The sequence below is a fragment of the Ruditapes philippinarum genome, unplaced genomic scaffold, assembly GCF_026571515.1.
Source record: "Ruditapes philippinarum isolate M1 unplaced genomic scaffold, ASM2657151v2 ctg2688_1_1_1_1, whole genome shotgun sequence".
Taxonomy (NCBI): domain Eukaryota; kingdom Metazoa; phylum Mollusca; class Bivalvia; order Venerida; family Veneridae; genus Ruditapes; species Ruditapes philippinarum.
Window position 1 is genome coordinate 24,930 of NW_026858594.1, and position 25,168 is coordinate 50,097.

Consider the following 25,168-nt stretch of genomic DNA (forward strand, 5'->3'; position numbering starts at 1 on the left):
TAAAGATAATTATTGTTATTTAAACGATATATCTAAAGAAAAAATCACTTTCAGAGATTTTTTTAAGTTTGTCATTTTTGTGAAGTTGGCGGCCCAGCGGCCTGGCGGCCTAGCAGCCAAAAATTTTAATGTTGTAAAAATGTTTTTTTTTTACAATAAAACGGCATTTAATGAAGTTTTAAAGATAATTATTGTTATTTAAACGATATATCTAAAGAAAAAATCACTTTCAGAGATTTTTTTAAGTTTGTCATTTTTGTGAAGTTGGCGGCCTGGCGGCCTAGCAGCCAAAAAATTTAATGTTGTAAAAATGTTTTTTTAACAATAAAACGGCATTTAATGAAGTTTTAAAGATAATTATTGTTATTTAAACGATATATCTAAAGAAAAAATGAATGGAACCAAAGTAGCAATATATGAGTTGGTTATACAAATTATTCAATATATGGAACCAAAGTAGCAATGTATGAAACCAGGTGTCCTTCTATGAAACCAAATTATCAAATATATTAAATCATTTTTTACAATATATGAAACCATTTTATCAATGTATGGAACCAAAGTAGCAATATATGAGTTGGTTATTACAATATATGATACAAATTATTCAATATAATGGAAACCAAAGTAACAATATATGGAGCGAGGTGTCCTTTATATGAAACCGAATTATCAATATATTAATTCATTTTTACAATATATGAAACCATTTTAATCAATGTATGGAGCCGAAGTATCAATAATAAGTTGATTGTCACATTATATGATACCAGATATTCAATATGCCCTTATATGAAACCGAATTTTCATTATATTAGGTCATTTTTATACAACATATGGAACCATTTTATTAATGTATCGAACCCAAAGTAGCAGCTAGTATATAAGTTGATGTGTACATTCTATGAATAGCAATGTGTCCATTATATGGAACCAAATAGCTATTTTCAAGTCAACAAGTCAAAGACCGAGGTCACGGTTCTGGTTATTACAATGCATAAACTTTTTCAATGAAATCAATTATCATTTGACAAGTTATTTTTTAACTTTGTCAGTAGATTAACCTTGATGTGTCCTTCTGGCACTGCCTATTTTTTGATCAAAGGTAAAGGTCGAGATGAACTTATTTTTTTAAATATGTTTTTTTTAATGGTCAGTACACTCAATAGCTTTTTAAATTGTGACATACAACTCCTACATATATAAGATAAGTTTTGCCTAAACAACCCATTTTAAGTGAATGTGGTGACGTTTAATTTCAATATTTCCTTTATAGTATGCAGTCAGTAATGCAGTCAGTGAAGCACGATGTTCTTTAAACAAGGATGTAATACCGGTGCAAGGATAGAATACAGCCTGTAAAAAAGTTCCGTCAGTATAATGACATTTTGGTTCAATATATTTGCTACTTTGGTATCATATATTGAAAGAACTGGTATCATAAAAATGTGAAAATCAACTTTTATATTGCTAACTTTCGGTTACATATATTGATAAACTGGTTTCATATATTTGTAAAATTGATTTAATATATTGATAATTCGTTTCATATAATAGCATCTGGTTTCCATACATGACTTACTTGGACCATATATTGAAGATCTGGTATCATATAAAAATTACTACTTAAATGGTAAACGATATATAATGTTGAAATATTCATAAAAGATGTACAGTATTTGTATGATACATGTATTACTAGTAATATCGACTTTATAACAAATTAAACCGGTTATTATATGAAACTACCGAATTCCCTCATTGATGCCTCAATGTTGTTGTTTTTTTTTGGACACGGGTTGATATGCACTTGTGTACAGTTAGACATCATCATAAATGTAACAATATAATGAAGTTAAGTATGTTATATATTGATCCATATATTCAAGTTATAAATATTTTCGTAATCGTAGTGCGTTTAAAATAATTTGATTTTTAAAATGCTAAATTTTATTAATTAATTAATCACTTGACTATGTAGCAGTTTGCTTTAAAACGAGGTAACAAGAAACAAATAACAAAAAAAAATAGAAAAAGAAATTGGGAAGAACAATATAATTTCAAACGATCATACAAAAAGACAGACAAAAGAAAAAGAAAAAAAAAAAAACATCAATCACTATGTCATGTATGAGCGTCGGTTTCGAACTTGTGAGTGCATTTCATAAGAAAGTTACAGTGACCATGATTTACCAATTTAACCACTACGATGGTACACATTTTTATTAGAAATTATACTATAATAGTCGTTGACACTTTCAATCTCCGATAATATGCAGACTTACCCTTTAATGGACTTTCCCAAATACCGTTAGAACCAAATTATCATCTCGCGGATAATAGGTAAAACAGCTTTTTTTTGAAGAAGAGAATATAATACAGATAAGAAGTACCATTTAAAACAACTTTATGGCAAATTTGGTAAAGTTGTTGGTATACACGATACGACAAGAAATTGTCTAACATTTTTTCTTCCTTATTTTATCAATTTTATGATAGTATGCAAATGAAATTGGGATATCAAGGTAGTTTTGTTAACAATATCTTAATAATTTTTAATACACAGATTATAATATTTTTATCTTGTGTACATTGAAAACAAAAGAAAAGTGAAAATGAGAAGTAAATAAAAAAAAACAAACAACAATAAAAATATTCTTCATACAGAAAATAATTTTTGCGAATCGAACATGCCTTGCAATTGATATTCAAATAGAAATTTAACTTACAGTCTTACTTCTGCGTTAAGTTGACAGTTGGCAAATTAGTAGTTTTTTTTTATTTATATAGTTGAAAAGATGATAAATACAATATGATATCTGTTTTAAACCGTTTATAGTAGACTTGACCATTACGTTACTAAATAATTATAATTAAAAAATGTTGTTTGAAAAATTTTCGTAATATTTGCTGGAAATCACTGACCAGCGAATTGCGTAGCTCATCTACACAAAACGTTATCACAGATATATATCTGACTTATATTAAATTTGCCATATTTTTAGACTATTTGTTTGCCATAGCACACCAGAATTTTCAACATAAGGAAGAAAAGAAAAAGGACGTGGCATAATCTCCATACTGCCATCTATCCATATATCAAAGTTTCATAAAAATATTTTCAGTACTTTTTGCGTTATCGCGGGATCCCAGTTTTGTGGACGGTACAACCGGTTTCAAACATATTAAACAGAAAAGGCCCTATATCGGAAATGATATATGGGGTTTATTTAAGAAATAAAAAATGGCCTTTCGGGGAAAATGCAAGCTTACGGACTGGTTGGTCTGGCCCGAAGCGCAGCTGAGGTCCATATACCTTCCGAAGTCTGACATACACTAGTCCCTAAACTTGCATTTTCCACGAAAGGCCATGTTTTATTTGTTCTATTATAAACCGAATCTAAATCCTTTCATCTCCTTGTTTTGTGCTGTCATTTTTTTACTATTATTTGCTTTCAAATAATAATTTTACTTGTTCAGTGTGTGAAATATCTCAAACCCTAAACGGATTTTGTGTATGCTCTTCTTTTAATTATTCCGATTACCGATGATTTAGGAGTTGTGATTCCATTTTTGTTAATGAAATTCAGTATTAATTTAATGTTACTAGGCAAAAATAACTCGGACTTTAAGAATTTCACAAACAGTTAAAATAAAATTTATAACTAAATTCAAAAAAAAATCATGAACTTTTGATCAACATGTAGTACATTTATGTCTGAAGATAAAGAGACAAAATCGCCTATGGCCATTTTGACAGTTATCGTCCTGTTTGTGTCGTCGTGAAATTCGCACGTCCGTGAAAGCTTACGTTTAACCTGCGTCTGGAGACCGCAAGGTCGTATTGATACGCGTTTAACTTTTGAGGCATGGAGGAGCACGTGACACCTGTTTTTCGGTACATGGAGGAGCACGGGATATGGTAAACCTTACATGATTGGTTAAATTGAACTTTCGAAAAACCTGGCTGAATACCGTTTTGCCGGTTCGTGACGGATTTACCTCTGGGGAATTAGGCAGAATTAAAGTTCTAATTAGAACAAAATAACTGTTACGTGATTTTATTTGTAATTTTTTTTTAAATATTTTACCGGGTTTAAAGGTTGAAAAACTTGAATGATGTGTTTTGAAAATTATCAAATGTTTCTTTAATATAAACAATTTATTGTCTGTAAAATTTAAGATACATACTAATTGAAATATTTGATCGTAGTGGCATATGCCATAATAAATAGAGATATTTTCTGCGTAAACTTGTGTGTTTACTTATTTTTTTTGTTCGGAATTATTCATAAAATAGTAGGCCTATTGAATCATTTTCTTAAAAAGAAATAATTGTTTTATGTTCGACCTTCTCCGGTCATCAACGGTCACCAGTTTCCAATGACCTTCTTCTATATTGATCGACTATATGTTGTCCCCCAAACAATGTTGAAAATAGTTAAATGAAATATCTTATATCATTTAAAATGTTCCCCGCAGGAAACCATTTTACTTGTAAGAATTATGGACCGCCCCGGTCTGTATGCGGTTTTTGGACCGGATGACGTCATATTGAATATATAAGACCGTATGCAAATGAGGTTTTAATATATTTTTTACTCTCAAAAAATAGCTCCAAAGAAAATAAAAACTGAAATGTCAACTAAAAAATTTTTGCTTTGGAAAAGCTCTTTAGGGGTCTCCAGGGGGTTCCCCTTAAAAGCCATCAACACACTTTTAACCAAAAAGGTTAAAAAAATATTTTTGATTTTCAAAAAATAAAAAAAAAAATTTGAAAAAAAAAAACAAAAAAAAAGAAACCAGATGTTGAAAAATCGGGAAAAATCGTACATCGTCCCTCGGGCTTTTTTGGGCCTCCGCCATAGAGTTTCCCTTTTTTCGTGACCTGGTAGCCTTTTTTCATTTTGTGTTTAGTTTCTTTTCCAGAAAAACCCGGCTTTGCCCTGTCTTGGGTTTTTGCACACGGTGAGAGATACATAAATTGACTATTTTGACCGCTAAACCCTCGCCATAAACAATACTTTTTATTAATATACATGCATAATTAAGTATTATAACATAATGAAAAAAAAAAAAAAAAAAAATTAATATGGTTTTTTTTATAAAAAGATATTTTTATTTCGTGTTTACAAGTTATGTTTTTATTTTTATTTTCAAAAATTTTAAAAAGAATAATATGACCGTTTATAAAATAAGATTCTATTCCAAATATTTGGCACCATTGTAAAAAATGTATTTTTTTACCATAATTTTATGCGGTGTTTGAGGTATAACAATTATGCGATGCAGATGGAAAATGGGAGCAAAAACCTTCACAAAGCAAAGGTACTGTATATTTATTCTGGGAATATCCGTATATACAACACCATAAGAATGAAGTGTTAAAGTAACAGCAATAGCAAAAACGTTATATTGACAAACATGTGATTCATGATAATAAATGTAAACAACTACATACTTTTACAAGCAACATACAAACATAACAAATGTTAAAACAAATCAATGTTTAAAAAAATTACAAGTTAACGTTTTGAACTAACAAAAAAATAGCGTTAAAATGACAACATGGAAACATTCAATACATTTTTCACCCGAAATAACTTGTGCTAGCAATCAGAATCCCAAACCATTCAACTTTTCAGTTTCATCCAATAACAAGGAGGTAATCATTTAGTGTATGAACCATAGCCCCATCTGTAATCATGAGTTATTGTTAATAAATGTGTAAGCAAAAGTTATTTTGTAAAGTCAGTAAAGGATGACTTATACTCATGGATTGAACGGGGATAATAAATTGGATGGGACCGAGAAAAATGTTTTAAAAACTTCATAAAGGACAATTCAAATTTGTTACAGAATTGTACACCATATATTAGCCTGCGATCCAGTCTGCCATTCTTATGTCCTGTTCGGCTGATCGATATTATCAAAAACACGAACAAGTTATGAAATAACGCGTATGTGTTTTATTGTTAAAAAAATCATTTCTACAAACATTAAAATTGTTGGCCGCCAGGCCGCTGGGCTGCTGGGCCGCCAACTTCACAAAAATGACAAAAAAAAAAAAGTTCTCTGAAAGTGATTTTTTCTTTAAGATATATCGTTTAAATAACAATAATTATCTTTAAAACTTCATTAAATGCCGTTTTATTGTAAAAAAACATTTTTACAACATTAAAATTTTTGGCTGCTAGGCCGCCAGGCCGCTGGGCCGCCAACTTCACAAAAATGACAAAATTAAAAAAATCTCTGAAAGTGATTTTTTCTTTAGATATATCGTTTAAATAGCAATAATTATCTTTAAAACTTCATTAAATGCCGTTTTATTGTAAAAAAAAACATTTTTACAACATTAAAATTTTTGGCTGCTAGGCCGCCAGGCCGCTGGGCCGCCAACTTCACAAAAAAAGACAAAATTAAAAAAATCTCTGAAAGTGATTTTTTCTTTAGATATATCGTTTAAATAACAATAATTATCTTTAAAACTTCATTAAATGCCGTTTTATTGTTAAAAAAACATTTTTTACAACATTAAAATTTTTGGCTGCTAGGCCGCCAGGCCGCTGGGCCGCCAACTTCACAAAAATGAAAAACTTAAAAAAATCTCTGAAAGTGATTTTTTCTTTAGATATATCGTTTAAATAACAATAATTATCTTTAAAACTTCATTAAATGCCGTTTTATTGTTAAAAAAACATTTTTACAACATTAAAATTTTTGGCTGCTAGGCCGCCAGGCCGCTGGGCCGCCAACTTCACAAAAATGACAAACTTTAAAAAAATCTCTGAAAGTGATTTTTTCTTTAGATATATCGTTTAAATAACAATAATTATCTTTAAAACTTCATTAAATGCCGTTTTATTGTTAAAAAAACATTTTTACAACATTAAAATTTTTGGCTGCTAGGCCGCCAGGCCGCTGGGCCGCCAACTTCACAAAAATGACAAACTTAAAAAAAATCTCTGAAAGTGATTTTTTCTTTAGATATATCGTTTAAATAACAATAATTATCTTTAAAACTTCATTAAATGCCGTTTTATTGTTAAAAAAAACATTTTTACAACATTAAAATTTTTGGCTGCTAGGCCGCCAGGCCGCTGGGCCGCCAACTTCACAAAAATGACAAACTTAAAAAAAATCTCTGAAAGTGATTTTTTCTTTAGATATATCGTTTAAATAACAATAATTATCTTTAAAACTTCATTAAATGCCGTTTTATTGTTAAAAAAACATTTTTACAACATTAAAATTTTTGGCTGCTAGGCCGCCAGGCCGCTGGGCCGCCAACTTCACAAAAATGACAAACTTAAAAAAATCTCTGAAAGTGATTTTTTCTTTAGATATATCGTTTAAATAACAATAATTATCTTTAAAACTTCATTAAATGCCGTTTTATTGTTAAAAAAACATTTTTACAACATTAAAATTTTTGGCTGCTAGGCCGCCAGGCCGCTGGGCCGCCAACTTCACAAAAATGACAAACTTAAAAAAATCTCTGAAAGTGATTTTTTCTTTAGATATATCGTTTAAATAACAATAATTATCTTTAAAACTTCATTAAATGCCGTTTTATTGTTAAAAAAACATTTTTACAACATTAAAATTTTTGGCTGCTAGGCCGCCAGGCCGCTGGGCCGCCAACTTCACAAAAATGACAAACTTAAAAAAAATCTCTGAAAGTGATTTTTTTCTTTAGATATATCGTTTAAATAACAATAATTATCTTTAAAACTTCATTAAATGCCGTTTTATTGTTAAAAAAACATTTTTACAAACATTAAAATTTTTGGCTGCTAGGCCGCCAGGCCGCTGGGCCGCCAACTTCACAAAAATGACAAAACTTAAAAAAATCTCTGAAAGTGATTTTTTCTTTAGATATATCGTTTAAATAACAATAATTATCGTTAAAACTTCATTAAATGCCGTTTTATTGTTAAAAAAAACATTTTTACAACATTAAAATTTTTGGCTGCTAGGCCGCCAGGCCGCTGGGCCGCCAACTTCACAAAAATGACAAACTTAAAAAAATCTCTGAAAGTGATTTTTTCTTTAGATATATCGTTTAAATAACAATAATTATCTTTAAAACTTCATTAAATGCCGTTTTGTTGTTAAAAAAACATTTTTACAAACATTAAAATTTTTGGCTGCTAGGCCGCCAGGCCGCTGGGCCGCCAACTTCACGCCGCTAGGCCGCCAGGCCGCTGGGCCGCCAACTTCACGCCGCTAGGCCGCCAGGCCGCTGGGCCGCCAACTTCACACCGCTAGGCCGCCAGGCCGCTAGGCCGCCAACTTCACGCCGCCAGGCCGCCAGGCCGCTAGGCCGCCAACTTCACACATCTGTTTTTAAGACATTTCTTTTTATCCCGTTAATAGAATGAAATATATTCCTAAAATGTCGAAAGGTTGCCTGTTCACGCAGTAAATACTTATGTTCATAGTTTAATAGCATTGTTATTTATAAACTACTCGTGCATCTATAATAATCGCGATTCAAGTTGTAGACGTTGAATCTTTTGTATTAATATAGTCTATAAATGAAATGTGATAAACAAGATCAACAAGGGCAGGCGCCGTTCAATGAACGCAACCCTACACGACCTAGCAATTAGAACCAGTGGCAAGGAGCCCAGGCGGACCCCAAACAAAAACAGGACAGGGCACGACACAGAGCACGAACAGGCTAACCACTAAAATTATTATTAATTTTTAACTGATAAGGAACCCAAAGAAAACAAATAAATGATTGAATAATGGGAAATAATTTGTAACTGACAAAGAATTCAAAGAAAACAAATTATTGATTGAAGAATAGACCCACAAAGTTAAAGGGCACAGAGGAAGGGGATAGGAGACCCGGGGAAGAGGGGTAAATTAAAGAAATAAGACTAGGGGAAGATACTTACCGTAGACGAGAAAACAACGAGGGACACAAGCAAAAGTGTTACCAAAACAGTATAAAACAAAATAGACATACATCTGAGGAACACAGAGGGGCGCCGCCTTGGAACGGTCAGCAGCACAAATACTGCTGGGGAGTTTAAACCTGTTAATGGTGGACCAAACCTCAGTCTTAGCCCCATCATGTTCCTATAAACGAGAAAGTGTAAATAAAATGAATCCACGCCAAGTGAAATTCTAACAGTTGTTATGGTTACAAAGGGTTAAATAAGTATAACACCAAAATGATCATGTAGAAACATATAAAAGTAAACCCAATGACCAACCCAATGAAGTCTATAACTGTAGTTTATAAAAGTCGTCAGCGTAGCATAATGCCATATAACGTCAAATGTGCCAATCAAGGTGTTTTAAGAGCAGTGAAAATGTGTCTTTTTTGACATTTTGCTACTTTAAAAAGAACATCTGGATTGTTATTGATTACAATGATATAAAACAACAAAGTATTGAGCTGCAAGCGGTGTCACTATGGTTTATATTCAAAATATTGTAAGTCAAATGTATGGGGAGAAATTAATCAAGCAACTGGTATTGTTCATACAGAAAGTTTATTTTCTCTTTGATTAAATATGTCATAACAATTAACATTGATAATATAACACTGGCAAATGTTTTTAATACTCATAAAATATTTTTTCTAAATATTAAGTCAATGGTAATTTATTTCATACAGAAACAGGGATAACATATTGTTCTGTTTTGAACATGTCTTGTACATCGGTTCGAAATGATATGCTTTGGGTTTGATTTCCATTCCTCGCATATACAAAAACTATGTTTAGAGGATGGGTTTGTAAGTACGGAGTTACGGAGAATGAAAAATATGTCATTTGTGACGTCATCAAACATAATTATTAAAACGTTATGGTCTTACAACATTGTATAATGACGTTCTAAAATTATTTTAAAAAGCAAAATATGATCATAAAAATGCTTAAAATATATATGTGTGTTATTTATGTAGGTGATGTTAAGAAAATAAATGAATTTCAAGTGCATATTTTTTCTATGACGTGGTTATTATTTCATTTAGTTATCCAAGCCCATCGTGGCCATCAGTTCCGCCTTGTCATATGATTTTTGTCCCATTCAAAAGGATCAAAATGTACTGACTTCTATACTTACTACAGAAAGTGTTAATTTTTATTAATAAAAATACTTTAGTGATTTAACTACGTGGAAGTATTTGCTAACAACAACATGATAAGAGAGATTTGTTCACTGGCAGTGAAAAATAAACAGTAAAAAAAAGGATACCATTTCAACGTGGCGATTTTTTAATAATGAAAGTATGTATAAGACTTGTTTTGGATTATTTTAAAAAAAAGTTATAATTATTTGGCATTGGTTTAAATTAATATAACAATTATTTGACTACATAGATAACACTGCACAAGCCTCACAACAACACCCATAATGCAACACAATGCTTCCACCAACATCCGGTTCCTTGTACAGTTACACTGACAATTATTGTCAACTTCCGGTTTCCTTTCCAAATTCTACTTTTGGCAATGTGTTTTGTTGAATATACAATTCTTTCTCTTTCTTGGTCTTCCTATAATATAAGCAATGTAAATAGATAACAATGTACGATATATAGTCAACAAAGAAATTGTTTGAAATTATATAACATTTTAAAAGTGTATTTTTGAGGATTAAATTACACGTATTTGACACTTGATTCTAAAATTAGACAAAAAGTTAACTCATTTACGAATAAAATATGTAAGATGACCTGTGATGTTCTTGAAAACAAGTGCTCGCATGAGTTATGGGCCCGCGAGAATATTTCCTCATGTGGCAATTGTGTTGTGCAGGGCACTGACGTTGAATACCTTAGACAGTTCCAAAAGAGTTTCAATGAAAACCAAATTAAAATGAACAATTTAAATCTAAGTTGACATCAATATTATCTTACTTCATTTTTACATTTTTGTCAGTAAATTTAAGATTACCATTATGTGCCGTATGATTTCATTTCTTCCCTGGCCTCCGGCTGTTGCTGTACGACCTCCTCGTCAAGTCTGGCCAGGGTTCTCGTTGACATGTCAGCCTCACCCCCGTACGTTATCATTGGACCATACGTTACAGCCTTACCCTCAATACTGTTACGCATACCGTAGGCAAAATATAGCAGAAAACCTGTGTAATGGTAAATAAATGTATTAATAATCTTCGCATTCTGTACTTTTGGAATTTACATACTTTGTATTCAGAACTATCCATAGGTTTGATACCATAATGAATACAAGCTTAGAACTCGTTAACGTCTGTATACAAAAATAAATTCTTAAACCAAAGTGGCACATAATAAAATTAAATTTAATAGTCATGATTCTATGTTTTTAAACACAATATGATCTTCACTAGAATGAATTTTCAACGATTACATGTAAATATGAATAAGATTACTTGTAAATATGAAAAAGATTACATGTAAATATGAAAAAAATACATGTAATTATGCAATAGATGGCATGTAAATATGGATAAAAAACAATACATTTTATTTTTAATTATCTAGTACTAGGCAAGTTAATGACAATTTCAACTACAGGTGTTATCAATTTGCATATGTTCAAACGTACATCATTACTTCTACAAAATCCAAACACTTAAAAGGGTTCACATCCACAGGAATATTTCTGGAATCATATTTACAGCTGATATTTATATGGTCATTCAAATTCAGCCCTGTCAAAGTCAGCTAAAGAAAACCCCATCACTTAACTATAGCGACTACAAGTACAATTATCTGTATTAGAAATCAAAATTGTATCAGCGTATTGACAAGTTTTAACTCACAATTTATAAATCGTTAACAAATCACACACGCGCACGCCTGCACGCGCACGCATTCAGGTAAACTCACCTACTGCCATCCATATTCCCAGTCGTAACCAGGTTAGAAAACCTAGTTTCATCATTAATGCTGTGTTACATGCTATACTCAGTGCAGGTCTTAATGGAACCGATGGTATCTGAAAATATATGTGTGTGATCTATGTACATTAAAGAAGATGATGAACAATTTACTACATTTTTCTTATTAATTTCATATTTAGATACAGCCATTGCATCATTATCTATTGCAATTATTTCATCTTTCGTCCAGCATGTTATGTATAATAGGAAACCTTTAGAGGCTTAACCATTATTTCTTTAATTATATGTTAGTGTTGATTAGTAGTAATTGCTCACTAACACTAACTAATTTAGTGTTTGAAATATTTTTTTTTTTTTAAAAAGCTGGTCTAATTAAATTCATCCGATTTACCAAAGTAAATGTGTTTATTTTTTCTTCATTTGAAATACTTCAATTCTATCATCAACAACAACAACAACAATTCTATCGCACAAAGATAATTTAAAACACTAAGTTAACTTAAGATTTTTTAACAGGTTCATGTATATACCGCTCAATGAAATAATTTTCACAAACATGGCATTGCGTACATAGGCATTGACAAGTTTATATAGTTTCTGTGATGCAAGTTCAGACTTTGCTCAGTATGATACCACAGGTTAAAGGCCCAGCATGCCAATGAAATAACATTTATTTTTATTTCTCAAAAGCTCTGCATTTTGTGTGTCCTATTATAGTTTCTAAAAAGTTTCTCACTGGCCTGTAATTGCTTCTGTTGATTTTTGACTACTTGTACAGTTAAAGTGAGTTAGTATTCCGTATGGAATTCGAAACACTACTTTACCTTTTTCTACTTTTATGACAATCAATTTCCAATTCAGTGCATTTTAACACGCTCTTAAAAAGTTATATGAACATATTAAAACTCATTTTTGCCATTTATAAAGAAGGAAAGACATTATTCGTTTCTGAGGCTTAATGTGCCTTTAAATGAATAGCGCTATTCATAGTGAATTTTGCAGAGTGAATGTTCAGGTTAATTATTCCCTGCCCGTGGTTAATTCGACAACCAGTTTAAGTATTGAAAACAATATTATTTTACTTTTGGCTTTATAAAAATATTTTTATAAAGCCAAAAGTAAAATTATATTGTTTTCATAAATTAATGACATATAGCCCGCGAAAATTAGTCAAGACTTGTCATAAACCTGATTATTTTGTTATTTATTTATTATTAGAACAGCAATAACATTTGATTTAAAATCTTAAGTTAAGAAAGGTTTAAAGTGTTCTTAAATCCAGACTATTTCTTGATAAAAATAGACTTGCGAACCGTTACATTACGAGTATTATCTATTGATGTTTCTGATATTAAACATATATAAATTCAATGTAACAACGTATTACTAGGACCTGATTGTGCATAAACGCGCTTTTCGTTTTAAAGATAGAGGTACTCAGACAAATTCTCTATAAGTAATGACATTTAATAAACGGATTTTGACTGTTTTGCTGTACTTTAAATCTAAAGTTTCCTATATATCAGTGAATTTGTTCTTGGAAATTTAATTGCTTGCCTACAGACATATTGAGTCTCGTCGTTAGACTTGTTGAAAGAAGAATTTCTGTTTTTTACATATGATAACAGATTGATGTTCTATCCATATACATGTATTTATATCTTGAGTAAAAGTTAATGCAATTAATTTGTTGGAATATTTCGGCGGCCTTTCGATAAACATTTAACACTATTGATAAAATAGCATTTAGGGTAACACATTGGCTTAGAGTAATGAAATTAGCTATTAGCATTCTATTTTCTAATTCATGTGTTAGGAAAGAAAATAAGATATATGTATATTGATAGTTTTTCATAATTTTAACGTAAATGCCATCTGTGGCTAATGAAATATTGATTTGATTTCTTTACTGCAGTTGTTTGAACATGAATACAACACCAAACGGAAAGTATTAGATTAAAATTTAAACATAATTTCTTTTTGAATAACAAGGCATTATGGAGGCGGATTTTCTTTAAATAATGACATTAAACTTTTACCACATCAAGACAGGGTAAATCACACAGTTAGCAAGTTAAGGTTGTTCTAACTGTTAAAGTTTCTATTTCAAGCACATATTCCCTTTGCTGATTAACACAGATTGGTTTTGCTAATTTAGAAATCAAAACATTGAAAGTGTCTTACCTGAAATGTTAGAAATGCGTCATTTTTCTCGTGTGCTACCATCACGAGGTAGCACGTGATTACCATGGCAACGAACACTATCAGCAGAATAATAGCCCACCAGGACCCGTCACTTAGCTCATCATATCCAAATATTAATAACGAATTTGTACATAGGATGCTGACGAATAGTAAAAATGTCGCTACCATTACAGCGTTCCCTGGTTCAAATTTGTTAAGAATAGGAAGTGCACGAAGTTTGTGTTTAAGCTTTCCAAAGTCATCTTGGCTTTTTGATTTTTTAATAATTGAAGACTCTTCAGTGGGGGAGGTATCGTCGTGAATCGGCTGCTCTTCTTCCGGTTTAAGTTTAAATTGACATTTATAAACAGGAAGATACCGTAACACAATAACACTGGCTGATACGATTGTATACGCAGTCAATGTTCCTATCGACATGAATTCCACTAATGTTGTTATTTCAAATAGTAATGCCATCAAAGCCGAGACTGATCCGAATATAACAATGGCCAATACTGGCGTCTGGAACTTTGGGTGGACATAAGCTAATGATTTGAACAGAAGCCCATCTTGTGCCATGGCGTAAACTGCTCGTGGCAGAGAAAAGGCGCTACCAAGCAGTGAAGTGGTTATTCCAAACAGTGTTCCTATTCCGGCAATATATTTCGCCCACATTATACCACGTGTCGCGAATGCAGCTGGAAATGCAGCGGCCGGATCTACGTCATAATAGGGAACGATCAATGTCAATGCTGTGGTTGCTAGTATGTAAATCACCGAAACAATTAGCAACGAGGAAATTGTTGCAATAGGGATTGACTTCTCGGGTTCCCTTGCCTCTTCACTTGAAACTGCTATTCCCTCAAAGCCTATATAAGCATAAAAACATGTTGCTGCACCAGCCAGAGACCCTCCGAACCCGTATGGAAAAAAGCCGCCATGTTCTGTCCAATTCCGCTTATCCGCAAATGCAAATCCGGCGATTACTAAAAATAGAATCACTGCACAGTTGAATGCCGTGAAAACAGTGTTGAAGTGAACGGTGAACTTTGCACCGGACGCTATAACAGCAAAGATTAATATGGTGATGGCCATGGCAATAAAATCTGGATAGTCAGAAATCCATGGTGATCCATGACTAAGGTATCCAACGTTTTCTAACGTACTTTTTCTAATTTCACCATTGAAGAGTGCATCAATGGCGCCACTCCATGCGCGCGCAACGGAGGCTGCTCCGAGCAAATGTTCAAGAACAATGTTCCATCCGATTACAAAAGCCCATACCTCTCCAATTGCAATGTATGTGTAAGAATAGGCGGAACCAGCTTTAGGAACACGGGCACCAAACTCGGCATAGCAAAGTGCCGACAAAATTGCAGCAATGCCGGCGAAAAGGTAAGAGAGAATAGCAGACGGCCCAGCAAGGTCTGCGACCACGGTTCCTGCAAAAATAGAGGATAAAAGTTTGCCATAATGTTATGTTGATAATTTAAATGATATATGTTACCGTCGATGGTGATGATTCGTTAATAATGAAGATGTTGATACAGTAAACCAGGACAAAAGTGGTCATTTATAATAATGTTGTGAAATGTATGAGAAAATTAATTTTAGTCACAAGCTGAAACGACTGTGATATGAATATTGTTAATTATAGTTGTTGATGATGATGATGATGATGATGATGATGATGGTATTTTATGATGATAATAAGTATGATCCGTATGATGATGAAAAAAATTAGGGTGAAAATGATGACGATGATGCCAATGATTTCATAATGAAGATTATACGTAATTGCGATATTTGTAGATAAATCTGGGCATCAAAGAAGTCACTATGGTTTAAATAACTGATTAAAATAAACTGAGAAAACTCCCCAAACTTTGGTGTTATATTCAAACAAAATTTCCCATGTCACGCGAACTTTACAAGCTGTCATGACCAAGGGATTATAGTAGAAAAATCAGTTACGACAGACATAATTATCAAGGCATTTACTGGAGTTTTACAGACAAGAACAATGCGTGTTATCTGGCAAGTAAAGATACGGGAGTATATAACAAAAATCTATTCTTCCGACTCTGAAACAAAAAAACTTTGAAAACTGTAATTTGTTTTCTCTGCTTTCACATAGATAAATATTGGTTCTAAATACACTCAAACATGTTTCAAGGAAAAAGTTTGATTACTTTCTTACGGAATGGAAATTGAATTGAATTTGATATTTGTATATAGAAACATATCTGCGATTTTATTGGAGTTAAAATTTGCAAAGTTAAACGAGAAGTTTGGGTTGAGAAAGCCTCAAAGTATTTTCATTTAGTTAACCTTAGAAAACATAGTTCGTTATACGTTAAAACATATTTTACCGGTGAGAACATAGAGTCCTGCTCCGACCATTTGTCCTACACCAAGGAGGGTCATTTCGAAAGTATTCAATCATTATTTCAAGGGTGTCTCGTAAAAGTCATCCCTTATTGTCTTTTTCTTGTTTACATTGTTCCAAAATGTCCACCAACTTGTCCTTTTCACACAGTGCTATGGAACTTAAAGAAAGAAAATCTTAATTTTATACGAAATAATAATAAAAAATAAAACAATATCGTTGAAGTCCGGTCAAAAACGCCAATTTCAATGGGACCAAGAAAGCCAGAAAGTACTAAAATGAGGAGGAGTAAAATTCATTGTATTTTTTACAGATTTTCGAGAAGATTTTACGATGTAAACGTGTTTTATTAAAAAAAAAATATTATCATAATAAAAATTATCATCATTCTAAATAATACACTGAATGCTAATTAATGCTCGCATTTCATCTTTAGCCATGAATCTAGAAAAAATTTCAATTATGCAGGATATCTTATCGTCTACAACAAGATATGAAAAGTGAGAGCTTGTGTCGAGCGGAGAGCATCTAAATAATAGGTCGGGAGGTATATATAGACTAGATGGTGGGGGACTTTTTATTTTATCAGTTGCTTGGAAATATAAACGAGATTGTCAAAGAAGCTTTATCCACAGTGTCTTATATTCATGTTTGTCTGTCACTTTCTAAAGTACTTACAACATTTTAGTTTTATTATAGGCACATTATGCCTTAAAAAATACAAATTTACAATTCTTCAGAAAGAGCAACCACGAATTTTACAATATTTATAAAAACCGGAAAAAGTAACACAAACTGTGAACTAATTTGTAATAAAAGAAGCAAGATGTAAACAAAGTGTTTTGTTACTTTTTACTTCCATACAAAATACTTTATCAATATAACAATTTACCAAATACTATAGCATTGTGGCGCCGTTATATGTCGCAACGCCTCTTAATGTCGCACCATTGCCGCTAAATGTCGCAACCACCGCTAAATGTCGCAAATTCATTTGCCATTAAATGTCGCAATGTTTACGTTAAATGTCGCACGAATTTCCCTTACCATAAAATGTCGTAACACTATCATTAAATGTCGCAAGATGTAATTTGATGTTGAGCTCAAGTTTCATTTTTGTATCATATTATTCAAAACTGCCTACTCAAGTTTGAAAGCAAGTGAATTTATTATATATGAAACTGCGCTACAAACTAGGCGACGATAATACTCATCTTGCTGATACATGTATATTGTTTTGCGTTCGATTTCTAACTGATCTTATGCAAATACATATTGATAACTATACAATTGTCTACTATTTGTATGAAACTGCAAAATTGCGGTGTTCTGTAAATAGTTTTGTACAATTATGCCTGTAAAATTGGCAGAAGAGACAGTCTTACGACCTGGCTGCCTGAAGTGGCAGTCTGATGGCCTAGTTGTCTGAAGAGGCAAATTGTCTCGCAGTCGAAAGAGGAAGCCTAAATTGCTGACGGCCTGGACCTTAGGAATTCGCCTAACACCCTAGAAGCCTAACGTCGGAAGCCTAGCATCATGAGGAGGCCACCTAACATCCTAACAGCCTATCGATGTCAGCTTTGCAACCTGAAGTTGGCAATCTAGCTGCCAACGTCGGTAGCCTAGTAACCTAAAGTATATTATAAATATGGAAACAATTTAAAATACAGTAAAATCAATATTAAAGGTCATGCAAAAGCACATACACATGCATGATTATGAAAAAAATGCCTTTACCTTTAGGACGCTGAACTTTGCAGTCTAACAGCCTAAAGTTGGCAGTCTATGAGCCAGGCTGCCTAAAACTAGTGTCATGTTATACAAATTGGAACTGTCAAAACAATAAAACGGCAAGTTGTATTTTCTTAGAATCTACTCGTAAAAATGGCTTCATTATTTACACATGTACTAATCAATACAATATAATTGATCCTGGCATTTTACATAATAATTGCTAAATTTTTTACCAAGTTACTGCCCAGTTTGAGAATGAATATCGTTAACCTACACCGGCAAGTTGGGTTTATTTAAGTACTGTCTATTCTTTTGGCTTATTTTAGTTGCTTGTTTTCTTTTTTTTTGTTTTTTTTGTTTGGTTTTTGTCAGTTTGCATTTTCCTCTATCTTGTCAAATTATTAGACTCCAGTCGAGTTCAAACGAGAATAAAAGTACGATGGTCAATCAAAAATAACTGAACTGAACTCAATCCTAAACCAGTAGTCAAATTTTTATAAAATTGGATGCACATATGCAGTATCCTTCCCTGCGTTGCTACGTGTATCAAATAATTCGATCATATCGAGTAAAAAATACGTCATTTTGACAACAATTATGACTGAAGCGGAAACAATTTAACCATAACTTCATTATCTCAAGATTGAATGTTTGCAGGGAAAATGCCTTAAAAATCCTAATGATATTAAAACAACAACGTGCTGTAGGATATAGAACTGTTGGCAGACGGATATAGAAATATTATAATGGCGGAAGAAACATTCCTCTTCAGCACCTAGAAGGCGGTTGTCAGCAACTGACGATATAAATATATAAACTGAAAAAGTGGTTTTAACTTTAACAAAAGATCGAAGAATAACTTCAATAAAAATTAGTTAGTTGTTGAAATTGAAATCAGTCATGATCGACTAGGTAAGTAAGTTTATTATCTGACCTAAACTAAGTAGTTTAAGCATTACAAATACATTACAACTAACATTTTTTTATAAGAACATTTCATTACGAGACTACTTTTAGAATTCCCTTGAGTGATCTCTTAATACAATGTCGACTATAGGCTTTTAACAGTATGTACAAAGCCATTATATACTCACTGCTGATTTATTTTAGCAACTTGTCAATATCGTATCTAGTCCTATCGATATTAATACTAGTACAAAATGATTTATATTAGTCAAGATAAATTGCACATTGGTAGAACTTCGATCCTTCTCTTAGGTTGATCAAAACAGGACGAAGGAGTAGGCACCGGTAATCATCTGAATATTCTATTCTTATCTTAAAAGTGATACAACCTTTGAATTTAATAAAACAACCAAATAATTGATGCTATAGAAGAAAACTTGGTAGATGTCATATCAGAAGTTTTTTATGATAAACTCATCTGTAGGTATGAGCCTCCTAATTGGCACTATAAGGAGCTATAAATTGACAATATAGGTCAGTTATATGCCTTAAAAGACACAATAATGCAAAATTTAAACAAAGTTTACCTTATGATTTATGAGTTATGGCTATAAGAAGGGCTCTTTTTCAGAAATGAGAATATCTAAATATTCTTTTTTATAATCATTATAATCCTCTTTCACCACAAACACCACACGTATACATTTTATCTGCTAATTTCCCAAATTTCTCTTTTCTTCTCTCTCTCTCTCTCTCTTTTAACTTTTCATGTTCTCTTTCATTTTTCTGTCTCTCTTTTCTGTCTTTTCGCAGCCTTCAACTCATCGTCCACCAATTTCTGTTTACGTTTCAAATCCTTCTCTTCTTCACGTTTTTTTCTTGTCTTCCTGTCTTTTTATTTCTGTCTCTTCTCGTTCCTGCAATTAATCGGACACTCTTAAATTAAATGCATGTTATGATGTAAAACTTCTTTAAAACATGAGAAAATTTAGAATTAAGAGGAAAAGATTAACAGAAACTAGATACTGTACTATTGATATCTTTGTTTTATTCAAGTATATTAGTGTTTTATTTGATTTACCTTTAGCATTTGTAGCATTTCATCTCCCGACAAAACTTTACCGCTAGTGATTGCTTTGTTAGGTCGTTTTTTTGTGGGGGTAGAAGGTTTGCTGGTGGTGGGATTAAAACTTCTGATAGGCATACCGGAACCACCCCCCTTTTAACCAGTGGATTTCCCCCCCCCCCCCCCAATGAATTGGCCACATGTCTCGCATGTTCTTGTGGCCTCGTTTGTTCCATGTTCCTCTATAGGGAAGGTTTGTGGTATAAACTGGCTTGCGTCGATTACTTCAGGATTGACTTGCATTATACAGCCAATCGGAATGCCTCCTTGACAGAGCTCGGTGGAGAAGCTCAATAAGATACGTAACCGAGACTTGCCTGTACTGCAGCCAGGTCGAGCAAATCAATACTCGAGGCAAGTCGGGTCACCTTATCTTTTAATGTCCTTATTATTTTGACATCCAAGGCCTGTAAGTAATGCGTTGTATAGAATGGTAGCCCAATAAAAATAAAATTTTCCTTCCTGGCAATTTCTACTTGAGACAAGGATATATGTGGTTCATGATTGTCCATAAATAGGACTACTGGTCAGTCTTTCCCACAATTGGATAAAAAGGCTTTAATAAACCATTAAAGAAATTAAAGAAATATGCTAGTGACCATATACTCACTGTCAGAAGCGCTAAAACTTATTTTTCTTAAGAAAAGTCCCTTTAACATCGTATACGCGGATAAATAGAAGACACTAGTATGCATTACATGAAATTGGATAAAATCTGGCGAGGCAAATAATCATAGTCGATAAACACGTACAAAACTTTGTGTATAATAATCCGAAAATTTATATTAATTGGTTGACCATGATTATTGTATATTGAATTGAGATTTCTTTACCTGGCAAACCATCTTTGTAATTGCGGTGCGGCATACAGGCCTTATAGATAATTATAGTTGTGATGAAAATCCCATCAGCAGGTACGCATAGATGCGCTGTCAAGTTGTCGTTGCTCAAAATGTTTTGTTGGTATATGTGACCTGAATTTAGACTAATTGCCTTTTCGCTGGCACATTCTTTTCCTGACCAGCCTGTGTTTCGTTGCAATTGATCACCTGAAAAAGTTTATACCATAAAAGAAGATCAAGGCTGTTGAATTTGTTTTTAAAAATTTAGAAAAGGGTGTGTTATCGAAAAAGCTATATTTAGAAGATTCAAATCTGTTTATTTTGCTTTAGTTTTTAAGTCATGTAGACATTATATTATAATAAAGCCTCGTATTGACGTAATCAAAATTATTCCTGTCCCTGCACTAAGCTTAAATGTAAACTTAATAACTTAAGTTAGTGTGAAACAATTAACATAACATTATTTTTGCTTGGTGGTGATTGTTAATTGCACATTTTTTGGAATACGTCGATAATAGAGATGCGTCGATACTGAGTTACATTATGTACATTTGTTTTAATAAAGAATAGTGAGAGCAAAGTACACCTCCCTTGAACAGTGATGGTTGGCTAAATCACTGCTCCTGAAAATTTCTTTAAATACAAGTTTTAAAGTGATTTTAAGAGTATGCTTTTGTTAAAGTAGTGTTACATAAAATGGAGTGAAACTTATATAAAAAAGTTAATGATTTCTTAATCAGTTTGATAGTTTAAATTTGGATTTTATTGGAATATTGGATTTTTCTTGGATAAACTTTGTGAGATAAATATACAAACTTTTTGAATCTACTTACTATTGAGAAAGTCCCCCATAAAAGTCGGATTATAAATACTGGATTATATATAAATATAGCAGACACATAATAACTTAGACTATAAAGGTCATATAAAAACAGTTAAAGTACAGTTACTTGCTCAAAAGGTGTAAGGATTACTGTATCAAAATGAATAAAGGAAAGGAGACAAAACAGAAAACTATGATTGCTGGAAGTGAAAAGATCAGTACAGAAAAGGCAGTTAAATGTAATCAAAAAAGTGATGGACAGCCTGCAGCAAAAAGAACACACTCAGAAGTAAGCAATTGTAGTACTGAAGAACTAGGCTACATACACTTACAATTAGAAAATATGGGTGAGAGTTTAACTGAAGTCAGGGGTGATCTCAAGACATTAATGAAAAAAGACATTGAAAATCTGATAACAACAACAGTTACAAACATCATGGAAACTCTAGAAATAAAAACTGACTTCATTTATCAATACAAAAATAAAAGAAGAAACAAAAGAATTACAAGATAAAATAGGCAGCTTAGAATTTGAAAATGCAGAGTTAAAATCAAAGCTAGATCAGATGAAAACAAAAATGGACCAACACCTGGAAAATTCACAAGAACAAATTGATTAAAATAAATTAATGGCCCAGGAAGCAAATAAAAGAGCTAATTATAATGAGCAATATAGCAGAAAAAATAATGTTAAAATCTTAAATGTGCCAGTAAAGAAAAATGAAACCGAGGATGTCTTGATAACATCTGTACAAAATATACTCGGGAAACATGAGATCACCCTAGAGAAAGAACAAATCATAGCAATTTACAGAATACCAGGAAAAACAGGTGATATTAAACCAGTGCTGATGAAATGGAAAAATAATAATGCAAACATTGAAATAATGAGAAAACGCAGACCCCTGAAAGATGATGGCCACAGGCTAATTGATGATGTAACACAACTTAACCAGGGTTTGATCAGCAGGTTGTCACTTCATCCAGATATTAGAAGTGCTTGGTTTTTAATGGCAGTGTCTATGGTGCTACAGCAACAGGAAAAAGATACAAATTTGACATTTATGACAACATAAACTCTATAATTAATTGAAAAACAGAACTATAAAATAAAACATAAAACATGTGTACAAGAACTCTCATGTTTATAACAAAAGGAGTTTAAGGTAATTATCTTGATACTGACTTGGAAATAAACTTTTCTTGCGTTCAAATGCATGAATCCCAAGCTGTTTTTACAACTACAGATCTCATATAAAACACTGTAAAGTTATATAATGTTTTAGTTGCGTACTTCGACTTGAAAAAGTATAAATGTTATCCATGAATGTATATTAGTAAAATATTGGATTGCATGTGTATATTTGAAGATATATATACTACATGTAGAAGATAATGTTAATCATGTGGTGAATGGTTGTGTGTGGGTCGTTCGCTTGGTGCATTGGTGGGTCAATTCCCTTAAAGTTTAGTCATAGTTGGCCCGTTGCTGCGCTGGACTGAATGATACGTGCTATACTGCCATGTGTATATATTATAGGTACACTATACTATCATGTGTACATGTACTATATAATCATGTATTTATGTGCTATACAATCGTTTGTATATGTATATTTGGAACTGTATACTCTTTTATGTTTAAGTTGTATAATCATTTATACATGTACTATAAAATCATTTACATGTGATATTTAATCATATAATAGATTATTGCTTATGTACTGTACACGGTAACCTTTTTTTCACACAATCTCAAATAAAAATTGTGATTATATTCAAGTATACAAAAAAATGCTTGGTTCAGGATACAACTATATTATAATCAGTCATCTGCTTATCACACTTATATTATGGAACATCTACAAAATTTGAATTTTTGATGATATTTATTTAAAAGATGTCTTTGTGTTGCACAGAATATCATACTGTGGAAGAAAATTCTTCGCAATTCTAGTTGCAACATCATTAACTATATAACATTTCTTTTTCTTCTTTTTTTCTCTTTAGTTTTAAATACATTGTTTTAAAGACATTTTAAAATTTTCTTTTAATCAGCGATTAAAGTCATGTTCATATCAATATTGGTTCAAAAATTAAAAGGTGTCATAAATAAATAACTAAAAAAGCCTAACTTATATATTCTAACATAATATACACATGAAATAAATCATCATTGACTTTCTTAAAGCTTATTTCATTTTCTTGTATGTAAAGATGTTTTCTTTATTTTTCCCCTTTTTGTATGAGAACTTGTCTTCTGTTCTTTTTTCCCTTTGTAATTTTTTGCATAATGGATGTTGTTGCAAGTTCATTTTTTCTTTCTTTATTTTTTCTTATTTTATTCATGCCAAACTATATTTTGACTTTATTGAGGCCATATTATTTAGAGTTGTTTCACTGGGATTATGTATTAATTTCAGTCAAGTGTAGTTTTTTTGTACAATGGATATATAATGATGAATGTATTAAAATAACAATTGTCAATGAGTAATCTTAAGATTTACTCTTATAATTGCCGAGGTTTAAATGATAGCATTAAGAGGCGTGATATTTTTAACTTATTCCATACCAAAAAAGCTGATATACTTTGTCTACAAGAAACACATTTTATTAAAGAAATTGAAAAAAAGTTTACTCCGATTGGGGTGGATTATGTTTTTTTAGTCATGGAAGGTCAAATGCTAAGGGTGTAGCCATTTTATGTAGGAAAAATTTAGGTATAATAATTAATTCAGTTAAAACTGATGACTCTGGAAATTTTATAATTTTACAAGTATCAGTTGATTCAATAAATTTTCTTCTAGTTAATGTATATGCTCCAAACATTGATAGTCCTAATTTCTTTAAAAATATTTTAGATGTTTTAGATTCTTTTAGTGATAATGATTCATTATTTTTTGTGGAGACTTTAATCTTGTTCAGAATCCAGACTTACATTACCATAATTATAAATCAAAGGTTCATAATATTAAGGCTAGAATTTTTTTTATTAGAAGCTATTGAAGATAGAGACCTAATAGACCCTTTTAGAGAATTACATGGTGATGTCGGAAAATATACATGGAGACGAACTAACCCTATACAACAAGGCAGATTAGATTTTTTTCTTGTAACAAGTAATCTGTATCAGTTTGTACGTAAATGTAACATAGATGTTAGTTATAGATCTGATCATTCAATTATATATTTAGATTTTTGTTTTGTTCCTGTTAGTCATGGAAAAGGTTTAAGGAAATTTAATAATGCTCTTTACATGACATTGAGTTCCTTGATATAATTAATAAGAAAATAGATGAAATAAAATTACA

General features: G+C 31.9%; 1 protein-coding gene and 1 long non-coding RNA gene across 2 annotated transcripts; both read right to left on the bottom strand.

The window, feature by feature from the left end:
• Positions 1-9,495: 9,495 nt before the first annotated feature.
• Positions 9,496-11,954, bottom strand: LOC132753685 (uncharacterized). The gene is made up of 3 exons (XR_009628995.1): positions 11,840-11,954; positions 10,923-11,109; positions 9,496-10,522 (listed from the first exon to the last, which is right to left on the bottom strand). It is a non-coding gene; the product is annotated as an uncharacterized LOC132753685 (long non-coding RNA).
• Positions 11,955-13,992: 2,038 nt separating this feature from the next.
• On the bottom strand, positions 13,993-16,531 carry LOC132753684 (cationic amino acid transporter 4-like). Its single transcript, XM_060744179.1, has 2 exons — positions 16,410-16,531; positions 13,993-15,479 (listed from the first exon to the last, which is right to left on the bottom strand). Exons 1-2 carry the CDS (start codon positions 16,462-16,464, stop codon positions 14,008-14,010), a joined length of 1,527 nt encoding a protein of 508 aa, XP_060600162.1. The 5' UTR covers positions 16,465-16,531; the 3' UTR covers positions 13,993-14,007.
• Positions 16,532-25,168: the final 8,637 nt, after the last annotated feature.

Coding starts and splice junctions, on each gene's coding strand:
- LOC132753684 (XM_060744179.1), bottom strand. CDS start 16,464: ATGACCCTCCTTGGTGTAGGACAAATGGTCGGAGCAGGACTCTATGTT. Junction 15,480..16,409: donor AGGACTCTATGTTCTCACCG/GTAAAATATGTT, acceptor CTATTTTTGCAG/GAACCGTGGTCGCAGACCTT.